Here is a 23876-nt window from a genome sequence, read left to right on the forward strand (position 1 = left end):
TATGGTAATTATTGTATCAGTTAATTTTTGTTGAGTAACAAGTCATCTGAAAACGTAATGGCGAAACAACAAACATTTATTATATCTTAGATTCTGTGGGTCAGCGGGAAAGTTCTTTGATCTAGGGTGGATTGACCGATCTCTGTAGTCAGCTGATGGCTTGGCTGGGGCTGGATGGTCTAGGATGGTTAATGCACACATCTGGCAGTTGGTCTATTGGGCCTCAGCTGGAATGGCTCATGTCTGTATCGTGTGGTCTCTCATCCTCCAGTGGATTAGTCTGGGCTTTTCCTCATGGTGGTCTCAGGGTCCCATAGAGCAGTAGGAGGGGGCAGGCCCAGGGGAAAAGCACTTTTAAAACCTCTGTTTTTGTCACATTTGCTAATGTTTCATTGGTCAAGGATAGTCTCACGGCCAAGCCTAGATTCAAGGGGTAAAGAAGTAGATTTCACTTCTCAATGGAAGGAAATGCAAATTATTGTGACCATTACATTTCAATCTACTGCAGTTGGCTATTTATTTTACAGATTTTGGCATTTTCTATAGTGCAATCTGTCAGTGTTTTCCTTTATGGATTTGTGTATATTCATGCCTTTGGATGACCAGACTGTAAGCTTCTTGAAGGCAGAAACCATATTCTGTTCTTTTCTTCATCCACAGAAGGCAGCATAGGGCCCAGCTCATAGTACGTATTGAGTAAGTGCTTATTGGATAAATTCACTCATCGAAGGCCAGGCTTGCTTGCTTGCTTATGTATTTATTTATTCATTCATTTATTTATTCCTTCGTCAGCGATTATTGAAGAGCTGTTATATGCCAGGCACTGTGCTAATTGTTAGAGATACGATAGTGGACAAAGGGCAAAATAGAATTCTCTTGTGGTGTTTAGAGTGAAGCATTGTGACTGGTGATGGAACTTCGTGAGACATGGGTTCAAATTCTATTTGTCTGTCGCTGGGCATATTACAGAACATCTGTGAGTTTCTTTTTTTAACCTATAGAATGGAATATAAATCCCTTCCTTCAAGTGCACAAAGAATTCAAGCGCACGAAGTTTGTAAAACACCTTGCATAGTACCTATTACGTAGTCTGTAATAAACAATGTTGTCTTTCTTCCCGACACGGTATAATCTGAAGCCTGCTGAGAATGCTAGCCCTCTTTCTTTGTCGGTCTCTTCTTAGAAATGTTCATGGTCCTGAACTTCTCCCATTACAGACTCACTTCTTTGGTTTGCTCTTCTGATAGCTCTCAGAGTTGTCACTTTAAGCTATTCTTAAATTCTTATTCTCTTTTTTGTGCAAGCAAATCAACCCAAATTGCCTTCCTTATTGGAATCTGGAGAACAGGGAACTTAGGAGTTAAAGAGCTTGTTGAATTCTGTCTTGGAAGACAGAGATATTTGGTTGTGGGAGTGAGTATGTACGTCTGTGCACATCTTTTGGCAGCAGAAGGGAGAAGGGAACTTGGCAGGTGATTGAAGCAGAAAAACCCAGAAAGAGAAGGTGGCCTGGCTCCAAAGATGGATTCCTCTCACACCAGATAAATTTGCTGGCAGTGGACGAATACGATTCAATTAGAGAGCATCCCTCTCTCAGGGCGAAATGATAGGAAAGATTATAAGGCAGCACTGTAAGGCTTGCAGGGATTTATGAGGTGGGCAAACCTCATTTCTGGGAATTCCCACTCTCTCTGTCCTGTACCCTTCCCAGCTTTTTGGCTGCCTCTCCTCAATGTCTTCTCTCTCTTGGCCCAGTTTCTGCCAAGCTCCAGGATTCTTCAGGTACCATCCTGTCAAAATGATGAACATTCCAAATTCCCTCACATTAAAGATTTGTCCATTTACCCTGCTACCCTGGGGTGACAGAAAAGGCCCTGGGGAGAAATTCACACTTGAGGGCTGGCTTTGCCATTAGCCTTTGTGTGACCACTGGCCAGTCTCTTTTCCATGGGCCTCAGTTTGCCCTTTATAAAGTGTGAGGCTTGCACCAGGCAATCTCTAAAGTCTTTTCCAGTTTAAACAATCCTTGATTTGATGGTGCCATGCCTCCTCCAGCCCCACCTTACAGAAATGGAGTTTTGCATGTAAGTGTGCATATGTGCTGGGCATTTAGTGAAGTCTCACTCTGTGGATGCTGTGTCTACTCCTGTATAAAATAAAAACTTGCTTGCTAACTGACTGGTGGCGATTCTGATGTTCTAACTAGAACATGCGGTATTTATCCTGGATGGAAAATTTCTGGCGTTCACGGGGTGGTGGGGTGGGATGCTGTCTCCTCCGGCAGTCGGACGAGGGTCCCGTTTGTCAGGGAGGCGGGGATGGGAAATGGGCATGCCCTTGGGGCAAACAGGCTTGGAGCAACTCCTGAGTGAGAGCAGTTTGTTGTTAGAGAGACCCAGCCTAGTCATATCAAGGGTGTCCTTGTCTAACTCCCAACTGTGCATGTAAAAAGTTAGCAACTTCCTTTGGTTATTTCCAGGCTTGTGCATGTTGGTATCTTTTCGTTAATTGCCCACTATCTTCTCCGAAAGAAATTTGAGGATGAAGTTATTGCTCAGAGGCTTATTACATACATAAAAGTATCCTAGAAACAAACAAACAAACAAAAGATTAAAATATTGAAAACATGCCTGGGAACGGGATTTCTTCTGGGAACACAAGAAGGGAGAGGAGACGCTCTCTGACACAACTCTATGTGTCAACATAGAGTTGACACATAGAAATGGTGCCAGTAGTTCTTAGAATCCGATAAAAAGAAATTAGTGCCAACTTTAGGATGTTGACATTAACCAACAGAGAACATTCTAGTGGTGAGTCCTATTAAACACTTACTCATTCTTCAAATCCTGCTCAGTAGTTACCCTTTGGGGGAAAACTTTCCTGACTCTCTTCTCATATCCCTTTCGCTTTGTTCTGGTAATTCCAACTCTCCTTCAGGTGCCAAATGTCGCTTCCTCAGGGAGCCTTACGTGATTCATAAACCATTTCTCCACACCAGCCAAGTTTGATTAAGTTCACTGTTACGCTATCCCATAGCACCTTATAATTCTCTCTCATGGTACCTATCATGGTTCCAGTGTTATATTTATTTATGTGATTGGTTTGCCATATCTGTCTTCCACATTTGCCTGTAAATTACATACGGGTTGAGATCAGATCTGTTTTATTTCATTGTTGTGTCTCCAGGGTCAAATACAGTATCTTAGCACATGGGAGGTGCTCAATAAATCTGTTAACAGATGAGTAGACATATAAATAATTTAATGAGTTTTATTTTTAAACTGAAGAGAATTCTCCTTTTCTGGACACCATAAAAAATAACTAAACTAAAATCCAAACAGTTCCACCAAATAATCTTGGATGGTTTTGGAGACGTCTTTGCTTCTTTGCTCATTGTCAGGGCCTTGATTTCAGACATGCTTTCGGCCAAGACCTTATCAGTTCATTGCCAATCCCCTGATTTCAAAAATACTTTTGGCCAAGGTGTAGTGCTCATTGCCATTTGACATATTTAGAACTCTAAGATATCTGCTGCTGTTAGGAAGCTGAGACAACCAAGGACACCTTGGAAAAATTCGAAACATAGTCAATGTCAAACTTCCAAGAAATCATACAGACAGTTGTTCCGAGGATGTGATACCTTGTTCCAAACACATATTAGTGAAACTCCACCCAACACCACAATTCTGAGGTAATAAGGAGCGCAAGGGAATAGCCACACTCTGCAGTAATTTAACCTGCTCTTTCCGCTTGGCTGGCAAGTGCTTCAAAAGTTGGGGAGCTGTGTTAATCAGAACTTGCCTCTGCAGCTGTGCTGAACTTGAATGTGGAGGGAGGGGCACAGCAGACTAACTGGAGTCAGCACCTTGTGAGGCAGGGACATGTATTTTCATTGCTGTTTATTCATTTAACCTTTCATTTTCTTCATCTGTAAAAGTAAAATTGTTAAAAGTGATGACCTTTGAGGTTTTATATGTTTTATTTAAGCAAATTCCTTTCTCCCAAATGAAAATTTATGTGGAGCTGAAATATAAAACAAACAGATGAAAGTTGAGCTGCTCGGTGAGAGTGTGTATGTATGTGGGGACATCTGGAATGCGCTCTGTTAATTTCACCTCCGTCACTCTCAGAAAGATCTGGAATACCTTTTTTAGAAAATGAGAAATAACAACTCCTTGAAACACAGTTTGAAAAGCATGACTGTGTCTCATTTCTCATTCAGTTTGGTTCTATTACATGGGTGTAGATTTAGGTCCAGAGTCCTTTCTATGACTGTTTTTAAAGAAAGATATTTCCATGTCTTAGATGATGGGTTATTATTCGAAGTGTCATCCTAAATTAGAAATCAATCCCAGGAAAGAATCAGGGTTATCTTGAAGCAAAAGGACAGTTTTTTTGTTTGTTTGTTTTTTTGCGGTACGCGGGCCTCTCACTGTTGTGGCCTCTCCCGTTGCGGAGCAACAGGCTCTGGACGCGCAGGCTCAGCGGCCATGGCTCACGGGCCCAGCCGCTCCGCGGCATGTGGGATCTTCCCAGACCGGGGCACAAACCCGTGTCCCCTGCATCGGCAGGCGGACTCTCAACCACTGCACCACCAGGGAAGCCCTAAAGGACAGTTTTGTTGTTCTCAAGGTTTGCAAACCAGGGACGCTGCAGAAGCCACGGTTGGGAGAGTCATAAGGGAACTGGATGGCCCTTGCAGCCTGACCACAAGTTTTAGATGATTGGCTGTCATCCAAGCTTCTCATTAGGGGCTTTTCCAGGTAGGACCTTAGCAGAATCAGAAGTCCTTATAGGGTTTTTTTGTGTGTGGTTTTTCTAAGAAAGAATTACGTGACTCAGTCCCAGGTCTGTCGTGACTGCCTGGCTCCGTTTTATTTTTGGTCCCTGTCAGCCACATCTGGTCCATTTTCTGTATTCCTTCTTTTTTTTTTTTTTCCTGTATTCCTTCTTAAGGGATTTCTCTTATTTTTACGTTTCCTCAGGGGGTGTTATTTTATTTTTACAGAAGCAATACTGAGTATAAGAAAATCTATATGCAGGGACTTCCCTGGTGCTCCAGTGGTAAAGAATTCACCTTCCAGTGCAGGGGACGTGGGTTCGATCCCTGGTTAGGGAAGTAAGATCCCGCATGCTGTGGGGCAACTAAGTCCACACAACGCAACTACTGAGCTGGCGCGCCTCAGTGAGAAAGAGAAAATCCACACACCACAACTAAAGAGAAGCCTGCGCGCCACAACTAGAGAGAAGCCTGTGCGCCTCAATGAAGATCCCGCGTGCGGCAACTAAGAACCAATGAAGCCAAAAAAAGAGAAAAAAAATTACTAAAATTAAAAAAAGAGAAAATCTGTACGCAAAAAGAAGATTTAAGCAGCATTTTGTGTTCACCACAGTGAGATTTTGTGAGAAAATGTTACTGCAAAATGTTAGATGCTGTTCAGTACAGCACACAGAAAACATATGAGCAGAACAACGTTGTAGGATATTGTTATGCTTCAACTGTGATGAACAGTCATTTAACCCAATAGATGCTGTGTTACATTGGCCAGTATCTCCTTACAAACGAGACACGTTTATGCAAATATTGAAAAGTGTTTGTGAGATCTTTGCCGAGGAAAAATAATATCAATCCCCAAAACACGTTAAGATGTATGAAATTCCATATGCATCTTACTTACAGCAGACTCTTAGTCTTGATGTTAGAAGTGTGAATTGAACTAATTAATGAATTTGATCCAAGCTCTTCAGGCTGTGGTTGTGGTGAAACAACTCAAAACCAGTCTGCAGTAGGACTTGGAGAGGATAGTTTTGTAGTGGAAGAAAAGGTGTTGGTATGGGGACGGATAGCTGTGCAAGCCCAGGTGGGCTCTGTCTCTTGGCATTTATTCTCAGGAAAATGTCACCAATAGCAGATTCCTGGGTAGCATCAGTCACGCAGTAGCAGTTACACCTTTCACTGTGCCAGTAGCAGAACCCTTTTGAGAAGCCACAGGCTACAATTGTACCTGTGGCAGTAGGGCCTCTGCTTCTCTCTTCTTTTTGAAAGGTGAAGTTTGGCCACTCTCCTCCTCCCTTTTCTTTTCTTCTTTTCTTTTAACCAATTTTTTTTCTCAGCATTGTGGAGCGATGTCACATTTTCTATTACTAGCCCAAAGTTGAGAGAAAAAGAAAATGCGTTATATGGATGTGATCCAAAAAGATTTGGAGTGAGTGTAGGGATAAATGATGAGAGACATAAATATTTCTCTGGTTCTAGATTCCCTTGCAAATGCACCTTTTTAAGGGAAGAGCAGTTAACATTTACTTTTTTACATTTAATTTTTATGTGTAGATAATATTCCAATGGTTCAAAAACATTGTATACATTACGTATACAGTGAAAAGTGTCGTCCCCCCCATCCGTCATTGTCCCCCCAATGACCTCATTCTCCCCTAATGGGTCACCCTTGTTCTTAGCTTCCTGTATCACCTTCCAGAAATTCCCTGGGGCATATGCAAACAAGAACAAATACTGATTGTTTTAGGAAAGCAAAGCAAATGATTTTTAAAGTTCATTCCAGGAACGTGGTAAGTATTTCTTCCTGTATCTAAAACTCATGTACAAAATTCTTCTGATATTTTATTGTAAGTGGCAGTACAAAGGACAGAGAACTCATGGGTGGAAGGGTGCTTCCTGAAACTGACATGCTGAATAAGGGTAGCAAAGTGTAGTCAAATCCAGACTCTCAGAGTATACAGTTTCCCTTTCTATCCCTGAAAGCAAAGGGAGAGAGCTGGGAGGAACAAAAGGAAAACTAAACTAGACCCATACCTAGAAATAATTTACAGATGCAGTGTGGTTGTCTTTTCAAATCAACTGCTTTTTCTATTATTTCCTAAAGTCATTAAATAAACCACGGCCAATGCTAATGCAGTTCGGTGAGTTCAGAGCAGAGCCCTTGGTTTTGGCAAATCACTCAGCTGGCCCTAGAAATGGGGGTGGATCCCACTGGAGCTGAAAGAATTACAGTGTTTCCTTCCTCTTGATGACTCTCTCTGGGAACATGCCTGGAAGGAGTGAGTGTGGGAGATGAGGTGGTGCTTACTCAGAGGCAGGGCTGGATATGTGTGTGTGTGTGTGTGTGTGTGTGTGTGTATGTGTGTGTGTGTGTACGGGTAACTGTGCTCTGGTGTTATTTTTGGAGGCTGTAATTCCACAGCTAGGTTTCCTAGCTCATTCTCTCTTGCGATGCTTTTCTTATCCTAACCTCTGTTCCCTCTCTTGAAATCCTAAAGTTAAACCAATGAGGCTAGAAGCAAGATAGATGCTTGAGGGTCAGGCTTGGGAACCCATTCTACTCAAGATTTCTTCCCTCAGCGTACTGAGTTAATATTACAAGAAAAATATTGCAACACCAACTCCTACTTACATTAAGACTTGACTTTGAAATTCTTCCTAGTGAATCAGATAAAAATGTAGCTCCTAATAGGATCATCCTCAAAACATCACTGTATACATCAAACATTGGCAAATGCCATCAGAAACAAATTGTATGAGGACTTCATGGCAGGCACAGTGCTTGGCATAAGTAGGTCTGGTAAATGAATACCAGTCAGCTCCAAATCCTCAGCAACCACTGATCACCTTTCTATAGCATTTTGTAAAAGCGTAACATTTGCTTTCCCCCCCCTCATAGACTCAGTAATTATCAAAACAGTCTTTTAAATATGGGCAAAGGGGTCAGTTTAGACTCAGAAGAGCACTTTCATTTTTTAAAAAAATTTTATTGAAGTATAGTTGATTTACAATGTTGTGTTACTTTCTGCTGTACAGTGAAGTGATTCAGTTATATATTCAGTTATATATATATATTCTTTTTCATATTCTTTTCCATTATGGTTTATCACAGGATATTGCATATAGATAGTTCCCTGTGCTATACAGTAGGACCTTGTTGTTTATCCATTCTGTATATAATAGTTTGCATCTGCTAACCTCAAACTCCCATTCCTTCCCTTCCCCACCGCCCCTCCCCCTTCGCAACCACAGGTCTGTTTCTGTTTCGTAGACTGGTTCATTTGGGTCATATTTCAGATTCCACATATAAGTGATATCATATGGTATTTGTCTCTTTCTCACTTAATTCACTTAATATGATAATCTCTAGGTCTATCCATGTTGCTACAAATGGTATTATTTCATTTTTTATGGCTGAGCAATATTCCATGGTGTGTGTGTGTGTGTGTATATATATCACATCTTCTTTATCCATTCATCTGTCAATGGACATTTAGGTTGTTTCCATGTCTTGGCTATTGTAAATAGAAGAGAACTTTCATTTTTAACCTCATTTTTCAACAAGTGGGAGCTAAGTGAATTGGTGAAAGATCTGGTATAAAATTTGTCCATCTGTCCATCCATCCATCCATCTAGCCAACAAATATTTATTAAGTCCTCTATATGCTGAGAATAGGTAGAATATTCCTATATAAATCAATGCAAATAAAACAGCTTCAATTCTCATTCTAATGGAACGTATCATCTAGGAGGAGAGAGATCAAATAAAATAATCACAGACTGTGGTAATCTTTATGGGATGAGAGTGTGTAGATGTTATAGATAAGATAGGTAAAGAAGACATCCATGAGATAGGCATTTAAGCTAAGACCCCAAAGGATGAGAGAAATTAGCCATGCAAAGAGTGGAAAAGAGCATTCCAGGCACAGGGATCAGCATGTCCAAAGGTTTTGAGGTAGGAAAGGGCATGGTATAGCTAAGGAACTGAAAGATCAGTGAGAATTTGAATTCCAGCTCTGACTTCAATAGCTGTGGAAGATAGAATAAGCTACTCAATCTTCTGAGCCCTAATTTCTTTATATTTAAAAGTGAGATACTGGCGCATACTCCCAGGAGAGAATTTGATGAATATTAAATGAGATAACATGGAACCTACTTGAATCACTTTACATCTACATAAAGGTCCCTGAAACTCCAATAGCCCTCATCACCCTCTGTGCTTGACCTTTCTAGTCTCCTGATCATTTTATGTAGACTTGAGAAGCAACCATCACTGGAGCCAGAAAACAACCTCCATCCCTGGTATTTCCATATTCACCAGGAGGAGAGAATAGGCACAGATTCCATTTGCTTATCTTTGAAACTTTGGAAATGAGAAGAGAAAGGGATAGGGGTAGAGGGAGAGAGAAAAAGTGAAATGAGAGGGTTTTCTTTTTGTAAATGTGCTTTATCACTTAGGAAATAAATCTTAAAAGTCAGGTGGGATTTTCTTTTTACATTTGAGGTTTGGGGCTAGGTGTTCAGAAGCAGAATAAAGAGAAATGAAATAATGGTCATTGAGTACCCTGTATATTGCAGACACAGTGCTTGGCAGGTTATGTAGTTTACCTCATTTAATCTTTACAAGAATTCTGCAAGACAGGTCTTATTAGGCTCATTTCAAAGATGAGAGTCAGAGGGAAATGTAGACTTCACTCAGTCCCTCCCTTAGCTTGCGGAATTTAATGTGGAATCAGGCAATACTTTGATAATGATGAGAGTCTATAAAGTTAGCATATGGTGTATGTCATTGACATATTTCTTTAGAATACTTTATTATTGGGGTAGAACCACATTATCATTAATTGATCAATAATTAATGATAAATAATGATAATGCCATTATCATGAATTTGTCTCAATTCAGCAAACACTTACGGAATACTTAACTATGTCTCAGGCACTGTAGTGCGTAAAGACACCTAGTGCACATCTTGTTTTGGGAATGGAGAATAACCGATAGTCCGTTACAGCTAGGGCGTGCAATGGGGCAGCAGTGGTTAGCAGGGTCTAGGTGATGAAGAGTCTTGAGGCCATGGTAAAGAGTTTTGGATTTTGTCCAATGAGAGATAGGCACATGATCAGAGTAGCATTTTAGAAAGACTGCTCACACAGTTATTTTTAGACAAGGCTTTGTAAACACCAGCTTATCCTGTGGGGCCATGTTAGTAACCTTCCTCATACATTATGTTCCCTCTTTTCCTTTTAGCAACAGTGGACGGTGCCATGGACCTGATCTTGATCAATTCCCTACCTCTCGTGTCTGATGCTGAGACATCCCTCACCTGCATCGCCTCTGGATGGCGCCCCCATGAGCCCATCATCATAGGAAGGGACTTTGAAGCCTTAATGAACCAGCACCAGGATCCACTGGAAGTTACTCAAGATGCAACCAGAGAATGGGCTAAAAAAGTTGTTTGGAAGAGAGAAAAGGCTAGTAAAATCAATGGTGCTTATTTCTGTGAAGGGCGAGTTCGAGGAGAGGCAATAAGGATACGGACCATGAAGATGCGCCAACAAGGTAACATGCCCCTTGGCTGTGGGCAGGTGAGGTCCACTGAGACTCACACCCGCAGCTGCTCACTCAGGCTGGGTGTGAGCTGCCTGAGAGCATTAGAGATAAGAGATCATGTAGTCCGACTCCCTCACATACAATCCTTTCACTAGACCTTGTGCCTAGTTCATGAGATGAAATGAAATATATCACATGTTCTACTAAGGGCTCCATGGTCCTGATGGAGATATGAACATGTTACGTGCATATAATATGATTCACAGCAATGAAGACAAGTGTCCACCGCCAAACTATGGGCTATTTTGAGTTTTCTCATTGATTTTTCATTTGATTCCTTATTTGTTTTCTTGGCCTCTGAGTATTCTTAACAGAAGTTAATGTTTTCAGAGGAAAAATATGGTAGAAATAAAACATTAAGGGAAACATCTCTCAATAACTCAATTTAATTAGTTACTTGGTACAGTGGTTATCTGTTGACACAGTAATGCTGTGTAACACACAACCAAAGCCACGGGGGCATAATGATAAGCATTCATAGCTTGTGAGTCTAAGTCAGCTGGGTTGATAGGTGGCTGATCTTGACTGGGCGGCTTTCTCATGTGTATGGATATTGGCTGGCTCTAGGCTTATTAGGCTGGCCCTGGTTGGGCTACCTTGGCTCTGTTCCGCGTGACTGTTATCCGTTAGCAGGCTAATGTAGATATGTTCTCATGGAGACAGCAGGGGTGCAAGAGAGCAAGCGGAAACACATGAGGCTTCTGGAAACCTAGCCTTAGTGCTGTATACTCTCACTTCTGCCTCACTTTTATCGCCCAAAGCAAGTCGAACAGCTGAGCCTAAAGTCAGAATGGGAGGGTATTACACAATTACATGGCCAAGAGTAAGGATACAGGGAGGGATGAAGAATTGGGGCCCTTTTTTTCAGGCTACATGATTTAATTTTAGAAGTGGAGTACCCAGGCCCAGCTCACAGAACACCAGAACTTTTTTTTTTTTTTTTAACATCTTTATTGGGGTATAATTGCTTTACAATAGTGTGTTAGTTTCTGCTTTATAACAAAGTGAATCAGCTATACATATACATATGCTCCCATGTGTCTTCCCTCTTGCGTCTCCCTCCCTCCTACTCTCCCCATCCCACCCCTCCAGGCTGTCCCAAAGCCCCGAGCTAATATCCCTGTGCCTTGCGGCTGCTTCCCCCTAGCTATCTACCTTACTACGTTTGTTAGTGTGTATATGTCCATGACTCTCTCTCGCCCTGTCAAAACTCACCCTTCCCCCTCCCCATATCCTCAAGTCCGTTCTCCAGTAGGTCTGCGCCTCTATTCCTGTCTTATCCCTAGGTTCTTCATGACATTTTTTTCCCTTAAATTCCATATATATGTGTTAGCATACGGTATTTGTCTTTTTCTTTCTGACTTACTTCACTCTGTATGACAGACTCTAGGTCTATCCATCTCATTACAAATAACTCAATTTCATTTCTTTTTAAGGCTGAGTAATATTCCATTGTGTATATGTGCCACATCTTCTTTATCCATTCGTCCGATGATGGGCGCTTAGGTTCTTTCCATCTCCGGGCTATTGTAAATAGAGCTGCAATGAACATTTTGGTACATGACTCTTTTTGAATTTTGGTTTTCTCAGGGTATATGCCCAGTAGTGGGATTGCTGGGTCATATGGTAATTCTATTTGTAGTTTTTTAAGGAACCTCCATACTGTTCTCCATAGTGGCTGAACCAATTCACATTCCCACCAGCAGTGCAAGAGTGTCCCCTTTTCTCCACACCCTCTCCAGCATTTATTGTTTCTAGATTTTTTGATGATGGCCATTCTGACTGGTGTGAGATGATATCTCATTGTAGTTTTGATTTGCATTTCTCTAATGATTAATGATGTTGAGCATTCTTTCATGTGTTTGTTGGCATTCTGTATATCTTCTTTGGAGAAATGTCTGTTTAGGTCTTCTGCCCATTTTTGGATGGGGTTGTTTGTTTTTTTGTTATTGAGCTGCATGAGCTGCTTGTAAATTTTGGAGATTAATCCTTTGTCAGTTGCTTCATTTGCAAATGTTTTCTCCCATTCTGAGGGTTGTCTTTTGGTCTTGATTATGGTTTCCTTTGCTGTGCAAAAGCTTTGAAGTTTCATTAGGTCCCATTTGTTTATTTTTGTTTTTATTTCCATTACTCTAGGAGGTGGGTCAGAAAGGATCTTGCTGTGATTTATGTCATAGAGTGTTCTTCCTATGTTTCCCTCTAAGAGTTTGATAGTTTCTGGCCTTACATTTAGGTCTTTAATCCATTTTGAGCTTATTTTTGTGTATGAGAACACCAGAACTTTTGAAGGAGGACCTTGAGAGCCTTCTGCAAAGGAAGAGTATTACTCCTTTCTGTGCCTCACAAAGCAGTGATGTGATGGAACCCTTCTCCCCAAATAGAAGTGGGTCCTAAGCTGTATCTTTGGGCCAGTCCACCAAACTCATGGCAGTTGGAGGAGATGTCATTGTAAACATTATTTAACAACTCTGTTCTGCCCTAAGGCTCCCAAGTTCGGACAGGCAGGTAGACTTCTGGTGCTCTTGATGCTCTCTACTGGGACGAAGGTACAGATTCCAGCAGAAATGAGCTCTCCTTGTTCTGACGGAAATGATCTGGCCCCTCACCCTCAGTCCCTTTCTCTGGGTTGGTTATTACTAAAATGAAGGGGTCCTCACCAAATTCACATCATCATAACCACACGAGACTGCGGACTGAGGATGTGTCATTTCATGAGACAATGACATTGTGAGCTCTTTAGGATTTGATTTTTAATTGTAAAATTGATCCAGATAAATAATGCACCTCTGCACATTTCTGATTGTCAGCTTTTTATATAGGAATCTGTAGGTTTTTTAGATTACTGCTTCTCAAGGTTAAAAATGCTTATAAAATCACCCTAAGGGTCTTGTTAAAATGCAGACTCTGAGTCAGTAGATCCTTGGGGAGAGTCCTGAGATTCTGCATTTCTAACAAGGTTCCAGGGGAAAAGATGCTGCTGGGCTGAGGACCACACTTTGAGCAGCAAGGGGTTAGAGTCAGCCCCTAGCTGGGGTCTACCTGAAAATATTTCTTTGAATTTGCTAATGGTGGTAATTTAAAAATTTGAAGGCAGCAAGCTCATTTTAAGATCAAAGTGATAAAATCATTATTCATCACAAATGAGGGAAAAGGCCCTCTTAGCAAAACTATAACATTCACCTTTAAATGGCATCAGGCGAGTGGGAAAAGTGCACAACAGAAATTCCCAGGAATGCAGCTCTCTGATGAGGGAAGAGAGGTTGAACAAAGGGATGTGAGGTGTGCCAAAGCTATCGTGGCTGAAAAGTCGGCTCTGTTATTTTTCACGTGTGTCATTGGGATCTGACTTGTGTAAAGAGTTATGTCCTTCTGCTGATATGCCCACATTCTGAATTAAGATGATCTGAGATTTGTGCCCCAGTGATCTCACAGGTTTGACATGAGAAGTGCCCTTTCTGGGCTGTCCTGAAAATGTATAAATAAGAATCCGTAGAGCAAATTAAAACAGAATATTGGGAGTCAAAAACCAACCGTAGGGCTTCCCTGGTGGTGCAGTGGTTGAGGGTCCGCCTGCCGATGCGGGGGACGCGGGTTCGTGCCCCGGTGCGGGAGGTTCCCGCGTGCCGCGGAGCGGCTGGGCCCGTGAGCCATGGCCGCTGAGCCTGCGCGTCTGGAGCCTGTGCTCCGCGACGGGGGCAGGCCACGGCAGTGAGAGGCCCTCATACCGCAAAAAACAAAACAAAACAAAACCAACCGTAATGATCCCTCCAAAGTGAGAGTCCAGGTCAGCACAGGTAAAGCATAGTTTAAGTTCAGTTAAATGAGGCTAAGGCAGGCATGGATAGTGAGGAACAGTGAAGAGAAGACGGCTTTTAGACTCAACTTCACCTGAGTTTAATTCTTTCTCTCCCACTTACCAGCTGTATGGCCTTAAGCAAGTTACTCAACTTCTATTGGTCTCATTTTTCATCATCTGTGAAATGGGTATAATAATATCTTCAAAAGCGTCTTAGGTTTTAAATAAGAGTAAGATGGTATATATATAAGAAGCCAGCTCCCATGAGTGTAAGATTTGATTTACACAGTAGATATGTTCCTGAAAGCTCACTGTAAAGTGAGACATTGCAGAACAATTTACATAATAATAACAATAGCAGTTTGTAAATGGTGGGAATAGGATTTAATGCCAAGCGGTCTGGCTTCAGAGTCTGTATTTATTGCACTACCCTCTCTATATCACTCTCACTTACTTTAACCACCCACCCCAATTCTGAGCACTTGTTTTATAAAGTACAACAAACTCTAGTTGAAACCCCAAAAAGCAACCTAGAGCACAGAGATACGGGAGTGGAGGTTAGTCAGACGTGGGTTTGAGCCTAGCTCTGCAACTGCTGGTATAACCCAGCGCAAATTACTTACCTGAAGTCATAGTTTGCTCATTTGAAAAAATAAATGGGGATAGAGACTTTACCACGTACATTTGAGAATCAAATGAAATCACCAACATTATCTGGCTCACAGTAAATGTTCAGTAATTGTCATTATTTAGTGCCTTGGAACGAGCAGTAATTTAGTGGGACTATTAATTTTGCTACTCAACTGTGGAAAATGTTAATATCATCTTTTAACATAATTATGGAGGTTTAGACGAAATAGAAAAATAGGAAGTACTTTCTCTCCTGTATTTGAATAACAACATCATCTCAAGCTGTTGAACTGATTTTCTTTTGTTGACCATCCAATGGCTGAAATATGGTGTAAGGAAAGTGATATCCTTTATGGTGAGTCAAGAAAACCTCCAACCCTGTGTCTTCATGACGCTCTTAACTCCCTGGTAAAACATCACGGGAACTCAGGAGTGCCCGCCTAGGGACACAGCAGGATAGGATAAACATCACTGTATCCCTGCTTGCTGCTGACTCGTGCATCTGGGGAGGAAGTGGAAAATCCATTTGAGATGTGCCAAAACACAGCTTAAATTGGCTCACATGCTCCAAATGGCCAAAGGGATTTTTATCAATGGCATCATCCAAAAAAGTCAAAAGCAGTTTTTTCAAACCTCCCTGCACATTGCATTTGGGGATAGGGAGGTATAAATGAAGTTTGGAACGTTTTCACATCCAAAGATCTATTACAGAGTGTTTCATCAACAGAAACCTAGGTTATTTTTCTTCCTCTTTTCATTTGAGAAATGGCTTTGCTTTAAGAACATCCAATTTCCCAAACATGATTTGTGAAGTTGACCGAGAGGAGCCATTTGTATCTAAATAACTCAAATGAGCATGTTAAATGTATGAAGAAAATAGGAAAATTTGAAATCAGATTCATTCATCTATTCTTTCATTCCACAGTATTCTTTTTTTTTTTTAGAATATGTTGGGGGTAGGAGTTTATTAATTAATTTATTTATTTTTGCTGTGTTGGGTCTTCGTTTATGTGCGAGGGCTTTCTCTAGTTGTGGCAAGCGGGGGCCACTCTTCATCGCGGTGCGCGGGCCTCTCACTATCGCGACCTCTCTTGTTGCGGAGCGCAGGCTCAGTAGTTGTGGCTCATGGGCCTAGTTGCTCCGCGGCATGTGGGATCCTCCCAGACCAGGGCTCGAACCCGTGTCCCCTGCATTAGCAGGCAGATTCTCAACCTCTGTGCCACCGGGGAAGCCCCCCACAAGTATTCTTAAACCTCTCTTTGTGCCACACATGGGAAACACAACAAAGTTAACATTTCCTGAATACTTATTATGTGCCTGACATCTCCCTAGCAATTTTCTATACATTGCTATGTAATTTAATCATTACCAAATGCATATCTGATGAGGACTATTATGATTTCATATTAGTAGGTAAGTCTTATAACTATTGTAACTAGAAGCATTCATATACCTGGTTTCCCGTGTTGGACCTGGGAAGGTAAACTTGGATCTGATCCCTGTGTTGCCTTTCAAAACCGCCATGAGCCTACCCTCCTGGAATGCTCAGCCTAGTATGAGTGGGGCTGTAATGGGGAAGGACAGGGTATATGGAGGGCAGTATGACGGCACTTAACCTGGATTCCAGGATTGTGTAAGGCCCCTGGAGAAAGTGACATCTAAATGGAGACCGATGAATGAGTAGGACTTGGTGAGACACAGGGGAGAGGAAGGAGCAGAAGAGAAGGGAGAAAGTTCATGACCTGGACGTGAGTGATCATGTGATCTGTTTGAGGGACTGAGCACAGTTCAGCATGGCTGGAAGTGAGAGGTAAGGATGCCGGGCCCGGAGTAGGATGGGTCTGGAGGGCTGATGTCTGGAACAAGCGTGGAGCTCTTGAGTTTGTGTCTCAACTTTCACATTTATTGTTAGAAGGCCTTGGGAAGGGACTTGGTCACCCTTAACTCCATCTCCACGCTGACAGACTGTGGATATCTGGTCTTCACAGGGCTGTTATGAAATTATACAAAATAACAACGGACCTAAAATGACATTATTACTCTCAGTTTTTATTTATCATTAAATTAAAGGAGACAACTGAAATTGTCTCGATTATTTTTCATCCATGAGAAGCGTCTTTGTTTATAACTTTTACTGCCTTCTAGTTTCTTCTCCACCGCTTAAGGAATGAGTGAATTGTGTTCGTAGTTAAGGTCTGTGAGTTAATTAATCAATCCAAATGATCTCAGGCAAGTCATCTTCTAACCTAGGCCTCAGCAATGTCATTTATAAAAGAAGGTATTATATCACCTATGAAAGGCCTCTGGAGCTGAGCTACCTGCTTCAAATCCTGGCTCTCCTGTGAGCTTGCTGTGTAATCTTGATACAGGTTACTTGACCTCTCTGGACCTTGATTTCCTCATTTGTAAAAGTAGGATAATTGTAGTACCTATCTCCTAGAGATATTATGAAAATTAAATATGTGTGAAGTGCTTAGAACAATGCCTGGTCAATAGGGGCTTATTGTTTTCATGATCCAGTCGAGTCACGTGACTATCAGTCTATGCCTACTGTGTACAAGTCGGACTCCTGTGTCATCAGGAAGCCCAAGGTGCAAGGCTGGCTCGTGGATGCGCTTTGTCAGTCCTCAGCAGAGAACGATCCACCTAGAGCCATGAATGCGGGAGGTGGCCAGCTGGGCGGCAGGGGAACTCTGGTGTGACTGTGTTCCGACCCCCAAAACAGGGAGCTTAAGAGGCGCAAAGTCTGAAATAATTTAAAAAAACCACAGAATGGGGAAAAAGTAAAGCCACACTGGAGTTGAGCCGAGTGGAGAATCTCAGTTCCTTTTCAGAATACAATGCTGAGCGAGAAGTCCCACGGTCAGCTAAACAATCTTCACACAAAGGAGCAGAAAATATAAACAAACCGCAGAGAAAGGAACAACAGCCTGAAATGGTCAGATAGTTCTCACAGGAGCCTAAGGGCATGTCGTAGAGAGCAGAAGCTGTTCCGTTAGATTGCTAAATGAAGCACCTCCTCACGTGAGAGGGAGCCCTGGAAGGTGGCCCCTGAGGTCCCCTGCCTGCTTTCCCTGCCACTCATGGCCACACTGCACGTGTCACCACAGCGGCGTGGCCTTTGTGTATATTTGGGAAGGATCCTGACCTCTTCTAAGCACCCAGGGGTTTGGCATACATCATTTACTATTCCTAACAACCGTTTAAGGTAAATACTTTTACTCCTAAATTACAGATGAGGAAGCTGAGGTGTTCAGAGGTGAAATAACTGGGTCAAAAAGGTTCAGTAGGGCTTCCCCGGTGGCGCAGTGGTTGAGAGTCCGCCTGCCGATGCAGGGGACACGGGTTCGTGCCCCGGTCCGGGAGGATCCCACATGCCTCGGAGCGACTGGGCCAGTGAGCCATGGCCGCTGAGCCTGCGCGTCCGGAGCCTGTGCTCCGCAACGGGAGAGGCCACAACAGTGAGAGGCCCGCGTACCGCAGAAAAAAAAAAAAAAAGGTTCAGTAAGTGGCAGAGGGTGGCCTTAAGCCCAGGACTGTCTAATTCCAGGACTCACGGTGCTCTTTGATCTCCACCACTCTCCCTCTGGGTCCACCCCATGTCGCTATCTGCACCATGGTATCTGTGTGGGAGTCTTCCAGGGCACTGTGCCCAGGTCAGCAGGCACTGAGGAAAACAAGCTGATGTACCTAAAGCTCAGGTCCTTCTGAGCATGGTTCAGAGGCATCTTCTGCCTTCACAGTGTAGCTCTCTAAGCTCTCATGAAAACCAGCTGACTCCTGCCAAGTAATAGGCCTCATCTTCTGATTCAAGGTTCATTTGTTCCTGGAAAAGATATATAACCTCATTTTCTCATTTGTTTTTTCTCTCTCTTTTAAAAGCTTCCTTCCTACCAGCTACTTTAACTATGACTGTGGACAGGGGAGATAATGTGAACATATCTTTCAAAAAGGTATTGATTAAAGAAGAAGATGCAGTGATTTACAAAAACGGTGAGTATGTGTTTTGTGTAATTCTAACACTGTTGTGTGAGACATCAGCATAAAACATACTGGGTCATTATCTTATTGCAGTCTTGGGGGCAGATGTTTGAAGTAAAGCTACTATGATGCAAGCTAATCGGATTCTATGATAGAAGCTGTCTTAGGTAACGTGTTTGGTTACTTAAGTAAATTAAAGTGGAGATTTTTATACATATATGAATGCACCTACCTACATTGTACATTTACAAATATGCAATATGAACTATGAACGTACAAGAAAATCCCATCATGATGTAATATGTGGGGTCTCAAATTCTGCCATGTAAAATGGGATGCTGTTTGATTGCAAGGCTAAGGAAATGACCAGAGTGAGCCTGGAAAGCCAGTTGGCAGTGGTTCTGGGGGTCCAAGTGCACGACCCAAATCTGTCTGGTTCTGACTACGGTTTGGCGCCACCTGGTGGCAGTTGCCTGATGCCGCTGAAATACTGATGGAGACTCTTCTGAGTTCTGTGGATGAATGACTTACAGGTTGGAGTAGTGATTCTAGTTCTCTCTTAATTGATGAGTTGGCAAGTTTACCTGACGTTTTCCCCAGCTTTGTCGGTTTGCCTTTCCCTGCAGAAGATGAGAAATTTAGGCTACCCTCACCTTCATGTGTTTGGTGGTAGATCCTATAGACTAACCTATCTGCTCCAACACCATACTTTTCTCAACTTTTGGGAGAGCATTCGATAGTTCAGCCTTTTCATTCTTCTCCCCCCCATCTAATATGCTAGAGCACATTTTCTATATCAGGCCAGGGAAAGCTGATCAAGTGGAGGGGGCAGACAAGGAAACAGGAGTGTTTGAGTGAGACCCATTGTTCTGCACTTTTCTCCCTTACAGGTTCCTTCATCCATTCAGTGCCCCGGCATGAAGTACCTGATATTTTAGAAGTCCATCTGCCTCATGCTCAGCCCCAGGATGCTGGAGTGTACTCGGCCAGGTACATAGGAGGAAACCTCTTCACCTCGGCCTTCACCAGGCTAATAGTCCGGAGTAAGTGATGGTGTGGTTGTTAGGAGTTTTAGTTGGAAGTAGCAGAAACTGACTCTGGCTACTTAAGCAAAAACCAGGGATTAGTTGAAAGTATACTGAAGACTTTAAAAAATTGATGGAAAAGCTGATAAGCAAATTCCAGAGGAGATCTTCCAGGGAAGATCTGGGGCTCAGCACTGGGGAGGGTGGGTGGACTTTAGGAGGCTACCATGACCCTAACTTAGCTTCAGTGATGTTTCTTTTACTTCTAAATGTTGAACTCTCAGGATGAACAATCAGATTGGTCTGACGCGTGTCAGGTGTCTACTCGCCTAGACCAATGAGCTATAGACAAGGGTGGAGTCACATACTACATACAGAATGGTAATCACTGTGAGCTGGACAGTCTCCCCAAAAGGTGTCTGCTACAGGGAGATGAGTTGGGCCTTCTGAGTTGGCCTAGTATCTAGTTAATCCTTAAGTCTCCTGTAAATCCCAACTTGCCAGATCATTTAACTCTCAAATGTGATTTCTGTTTTCAGGTTTGAAAAATGCAAGAGTTAGAACTGGTGAAAACTTCTCCCCCATTATAACTATGAAAGTGGGTAGTAACTGTCACCAGTGGTTTTTACAAAAATTGATCTATAGAAAGCAAAAAATTTGCCCGCATTCATTCATTCATGCAACAAATCCGTGTTGATTATAAGTCTCTGCCAGGCATTGTGTTGGTGTTGAGAATACAAGGATAATAAGATGAATCACTGTCCCTTGGGTAATTCCCAAGCAGAGCAGGTACATACATAAATAGATAAACAGATACTGTGATATGAAAATAGACATATGAAAAGTGTGGTTCATCTAGTTTGGGCAGGTGAAATCCCCTTTCATTCCTCTCTACTCTCGGAGAGTCTGAATGGCAAGGACACAATTTGCATTCATTTCATTAAGATGGTCTCTCCAGTGCGATATAGCACCAAGTACCAGGGGCACTCATAGTCTGGGGTAAATTGGCAGATTTTCCAGCAATATCAAAAACGTCAAATGTCGATATGTGGTAAAAGGTTTAAAGCTTTTTTTTTTTAATGACAAAACAAACATGACTTATCATAGATTTGAATTTTAAATTTCCCTGAAATTTTAAGATAAAGCAAAAGACTTCAAACACATTTTGATCTCCAGGTTGTCTCCTTTTCAGATGGCCAGAAGCACATTCATTCTCTTTGGCTCTTATTTCAATAAAACTGTTTGAGAAGCACCGCTAATATCTAAAATCATTCTAAGAAAGTTTGAGTTGGGCCACAACCATCCTATTTAAAAGTACTTCCTTCCCTTTGACCTCTTTGATGTTTACCAAGAAATGAGGTACAGTTGAAGGCATTTTGTTCGTTTCTCATAACTGTAAGGTATCTCTCCAGGTAGATTTGAACCCTAGGAATAGTCAGTGCTTAAAGATGTGTATTAAAAATCATACTGGTTATATGTGTAGGATTTCTTTTCGGCGTAAATTCTCTCCATGGCAAAAGATTTCTCGAAAACATTAAGTTTATAGGATTTCTCTCTGTATGCCACGGATCTATGGTTTCCTAAAATACAAAACCACGAGGCTCTTGAAGAAAATAACAGAAGCCTAACTGCATACTTGTTGCTTATCAAGGAACTCTTTTCCTGTCTTCTGCATCCCTCTAAGAGATCATCTTAATTATTTCCTTGAGCTTAATCCCTTCCTCTTCCCCAGGATTAGGAGTGAAGCTGGGACAGGTCTTCAGATCGGTTCAGGGTTAGAGACATACTTTAATGTAACAGGAGAACCCCTTTCATCTCCAGTGTCTGCCATCATTAGTTTTCATCATGTGAAGATAATCTGTGGTCTGGCTCTCCAGAAATCACTAAGTGTGCAGAAGTAGTTTTCCCTTTATATATTAAGGCATGTAAATAGTAGCTTTGAGACATTTTGTAGCTTTATCAATTAAGTGGTTGCCTGTAAGACTGGGTCTGTGTTGACGGTCTTCCTGATTATTTTAGAGAAAATACTGATAACTAGGAGTTCTTGCCAAAAATATTATAAGCTGTAGGCACAGGTCCAAGTTTACCACCGCGAGACTAATATTCAGGGACAAAGACATTAGTTCCTTTCAGAAGAAAAACTAAACTAAATTCCTGACCACAAACGGTCACCCTACCCCGCTCCCCCTGAGCTTTCCTTATCAGAAGGTATCCTAAATAACAATCTGAAATCACCAAGTGCTGGAGAGAAAGAACCAGGAAATACGAATCTAGAAGCATTTTACCATACTTGTACTTTCAATTTTGTATCTTGCTTCATTTCTTATATGTTTTCTACCTGAAAAATATTTGGGGGCTACTAGCTCCTGCTTCCCCTTTTAGCTGTCTTCTGTCTCCACATTCTTTATTTTTTTTAATCTTTACTTTATATCGAACTATTTACAATTTTGTGTTAGTTTCAGGTGTACAGCAAAGTGATTCAGTTACATATATACATGGATCTATTCTTTTTCAAATTCTTTTCCCATTTGGGTTATTCTCCACATTCTTTACACTGGAGGTTCCCAAACTCTAGCATGCCTCAGAATTATCTGAAACACTTGTGAAGCATAGGTTGCTAGGCTACCTCCAGAGTTTCTCATACAGTAGGTCATTGATGGGAGTCTGGGATTTGCATTTCTAACAGATTCCCAGGTAATAGTGATGCTACTCGTCAGGGGTCACACTTTGAAAACCACTGCTCTTGTCTCTAACCGTAACTGCAGCTCTCCAAACATGCCGTGTTTTCCTCCCGACCTAGCCTTTGCCCAGAACACGCTCTCCAGCCTTATCTTCTTTGTCACTTAGTGGGTCCTGCAGATTCAACGCACATACCACCTCCTCTGAGAAGCCCTCCTTTATGCCCTATTCCAACCCTAAGGCAGAATTAGGTACTTCTGTCTTTGTCATTATCGTTATTTTCTATCACATGTCTGTTTCCCACATTGGAGTCTTAGCTTTTAGAGAGCAGAGATTGTGTTTTATTTATCTTCGTTCACCAGTGCCCACTCTCATGACTAACATGTATCAGGTGCTCAATAAAGCTTTGGGGAATGAAGTTGCTTCACTCACCATAGTCTTGTTTTCCTTAAAAAAAGGGTGTGAAGCTCAGAAGTGGGGACCTGAATGTAACCGTGTCTGCACTGCTTGTATGAACAATGGGATCTGCCACGAAGATACCGGAGAATGCATTTGCCCTCCTGGGTTCATGGGGAGAACATGTGAGAAGGGTAAGTCAAAAGTGCTTGATGAGTAACCTGTGGATTTAAAAGGCCATTGTTGCTGGATCTAGAATTTTAGATCTGGACCCATTTGGGAATGGAAGCTAAGTGGCCTCTGTGAGCCCATACGGTACCTTTGAGGAAATTCAAAAAATGTGCCCTTTCTTAAAGGCTCTTTATTGTCAACCACTGAAAAGTTGTAATAAGTGTACAAATCTACGACATCTATGATGTGAACGCCACTCCCTAGGTTTGTGCAGTACGCAAACTGCACTGCTGGGGGCTGTGCCTGCAGTGTCCTCTCTGTGAGGCAGTTTCATTATCTATAAAATGGGCCATAAGGGTGTGTTTACACTGACAATTCCACAGCTTACATTGGATTATTTTCCATGTTCACTGGTCTAGGAGAGACCCTTAAAAAGGAGAATCCTGCGTTTCAAAGGGCTGCATATTTGCCTCTGAATCATCTTTTTCTCACCCACAGCTTGTGAACTACACACGTTTGGCAGAACTTGTAAAGAAAGGTGTAGTGGACCAGAGGGATGCAAGTCCTACGTGTTCTGTCTCCCAGACCCCTATGGGTGTTCCTGTGCCACGGGCTGGAAGGGTCTGCAGTGCAATGAAGGTATGCACCAGTCACACCCCTAAAGAGAAAAGGTTCTAGCAGGTATACCAAGGAGATCCAGCTTGCTGGAAATCATCGTGTAGGACATACCTGGACTGCTCACTCAGCTGCCTATTGCTGAATTACAGGGTTTTGAATCAAAGATATCTTCATCCAAAGTTAATTATGCTTT

The 23876-nt window shown here is 42.1% G+C and overlaps 1 protein-coding gene across 2 annotated transcripts in view; it reads left to right on the forward strand.

Moving 5' to 3' along the window:
• The window catches only part of TEK (TEK receptor tyrosine kinase), a 104880-nt gene that overhangs the window by 33811 nt on the left and 47193 nt on the right, over positions 1-23876 (forward strand). For both annotated transcript variants that reach the window (XM_032635333.1, XM_032635331.1), the window contains exons 2-6: positions 10025-10336; positions 18696-18806; positions 19685-19837; positions 22957-23088; positions 23564-23704. In XM_032635333.1, coding sequence (XP_032491224.1) covers positions 10025-10336; positions 18696-18806; positions 19685-19837; positions 22957-23088; positions 23564-23704 — 849 coding nt within the window. The remainder of the gene's footprint in view (positions 1-10024; positions 10337-18695; positions 18807-19684; positions 19838-22956; positions 23089-23563; positions 23705-23876) is intronic.

Source organism: Phocoena sinus, chromosome 6 (assembly GCF_008692025.1).
Source record: "Phocoena sinus isolate mPhoSin1 chromosome 6, mPhoSin1.pri, whole genome shotgun sequence".
Lineage (NCBI taxonomy): Eukaryota > Metazoa > Chordata > Mammalia > Artiodactyla > Phocoenidae > Phocoena > Phocoena sinus.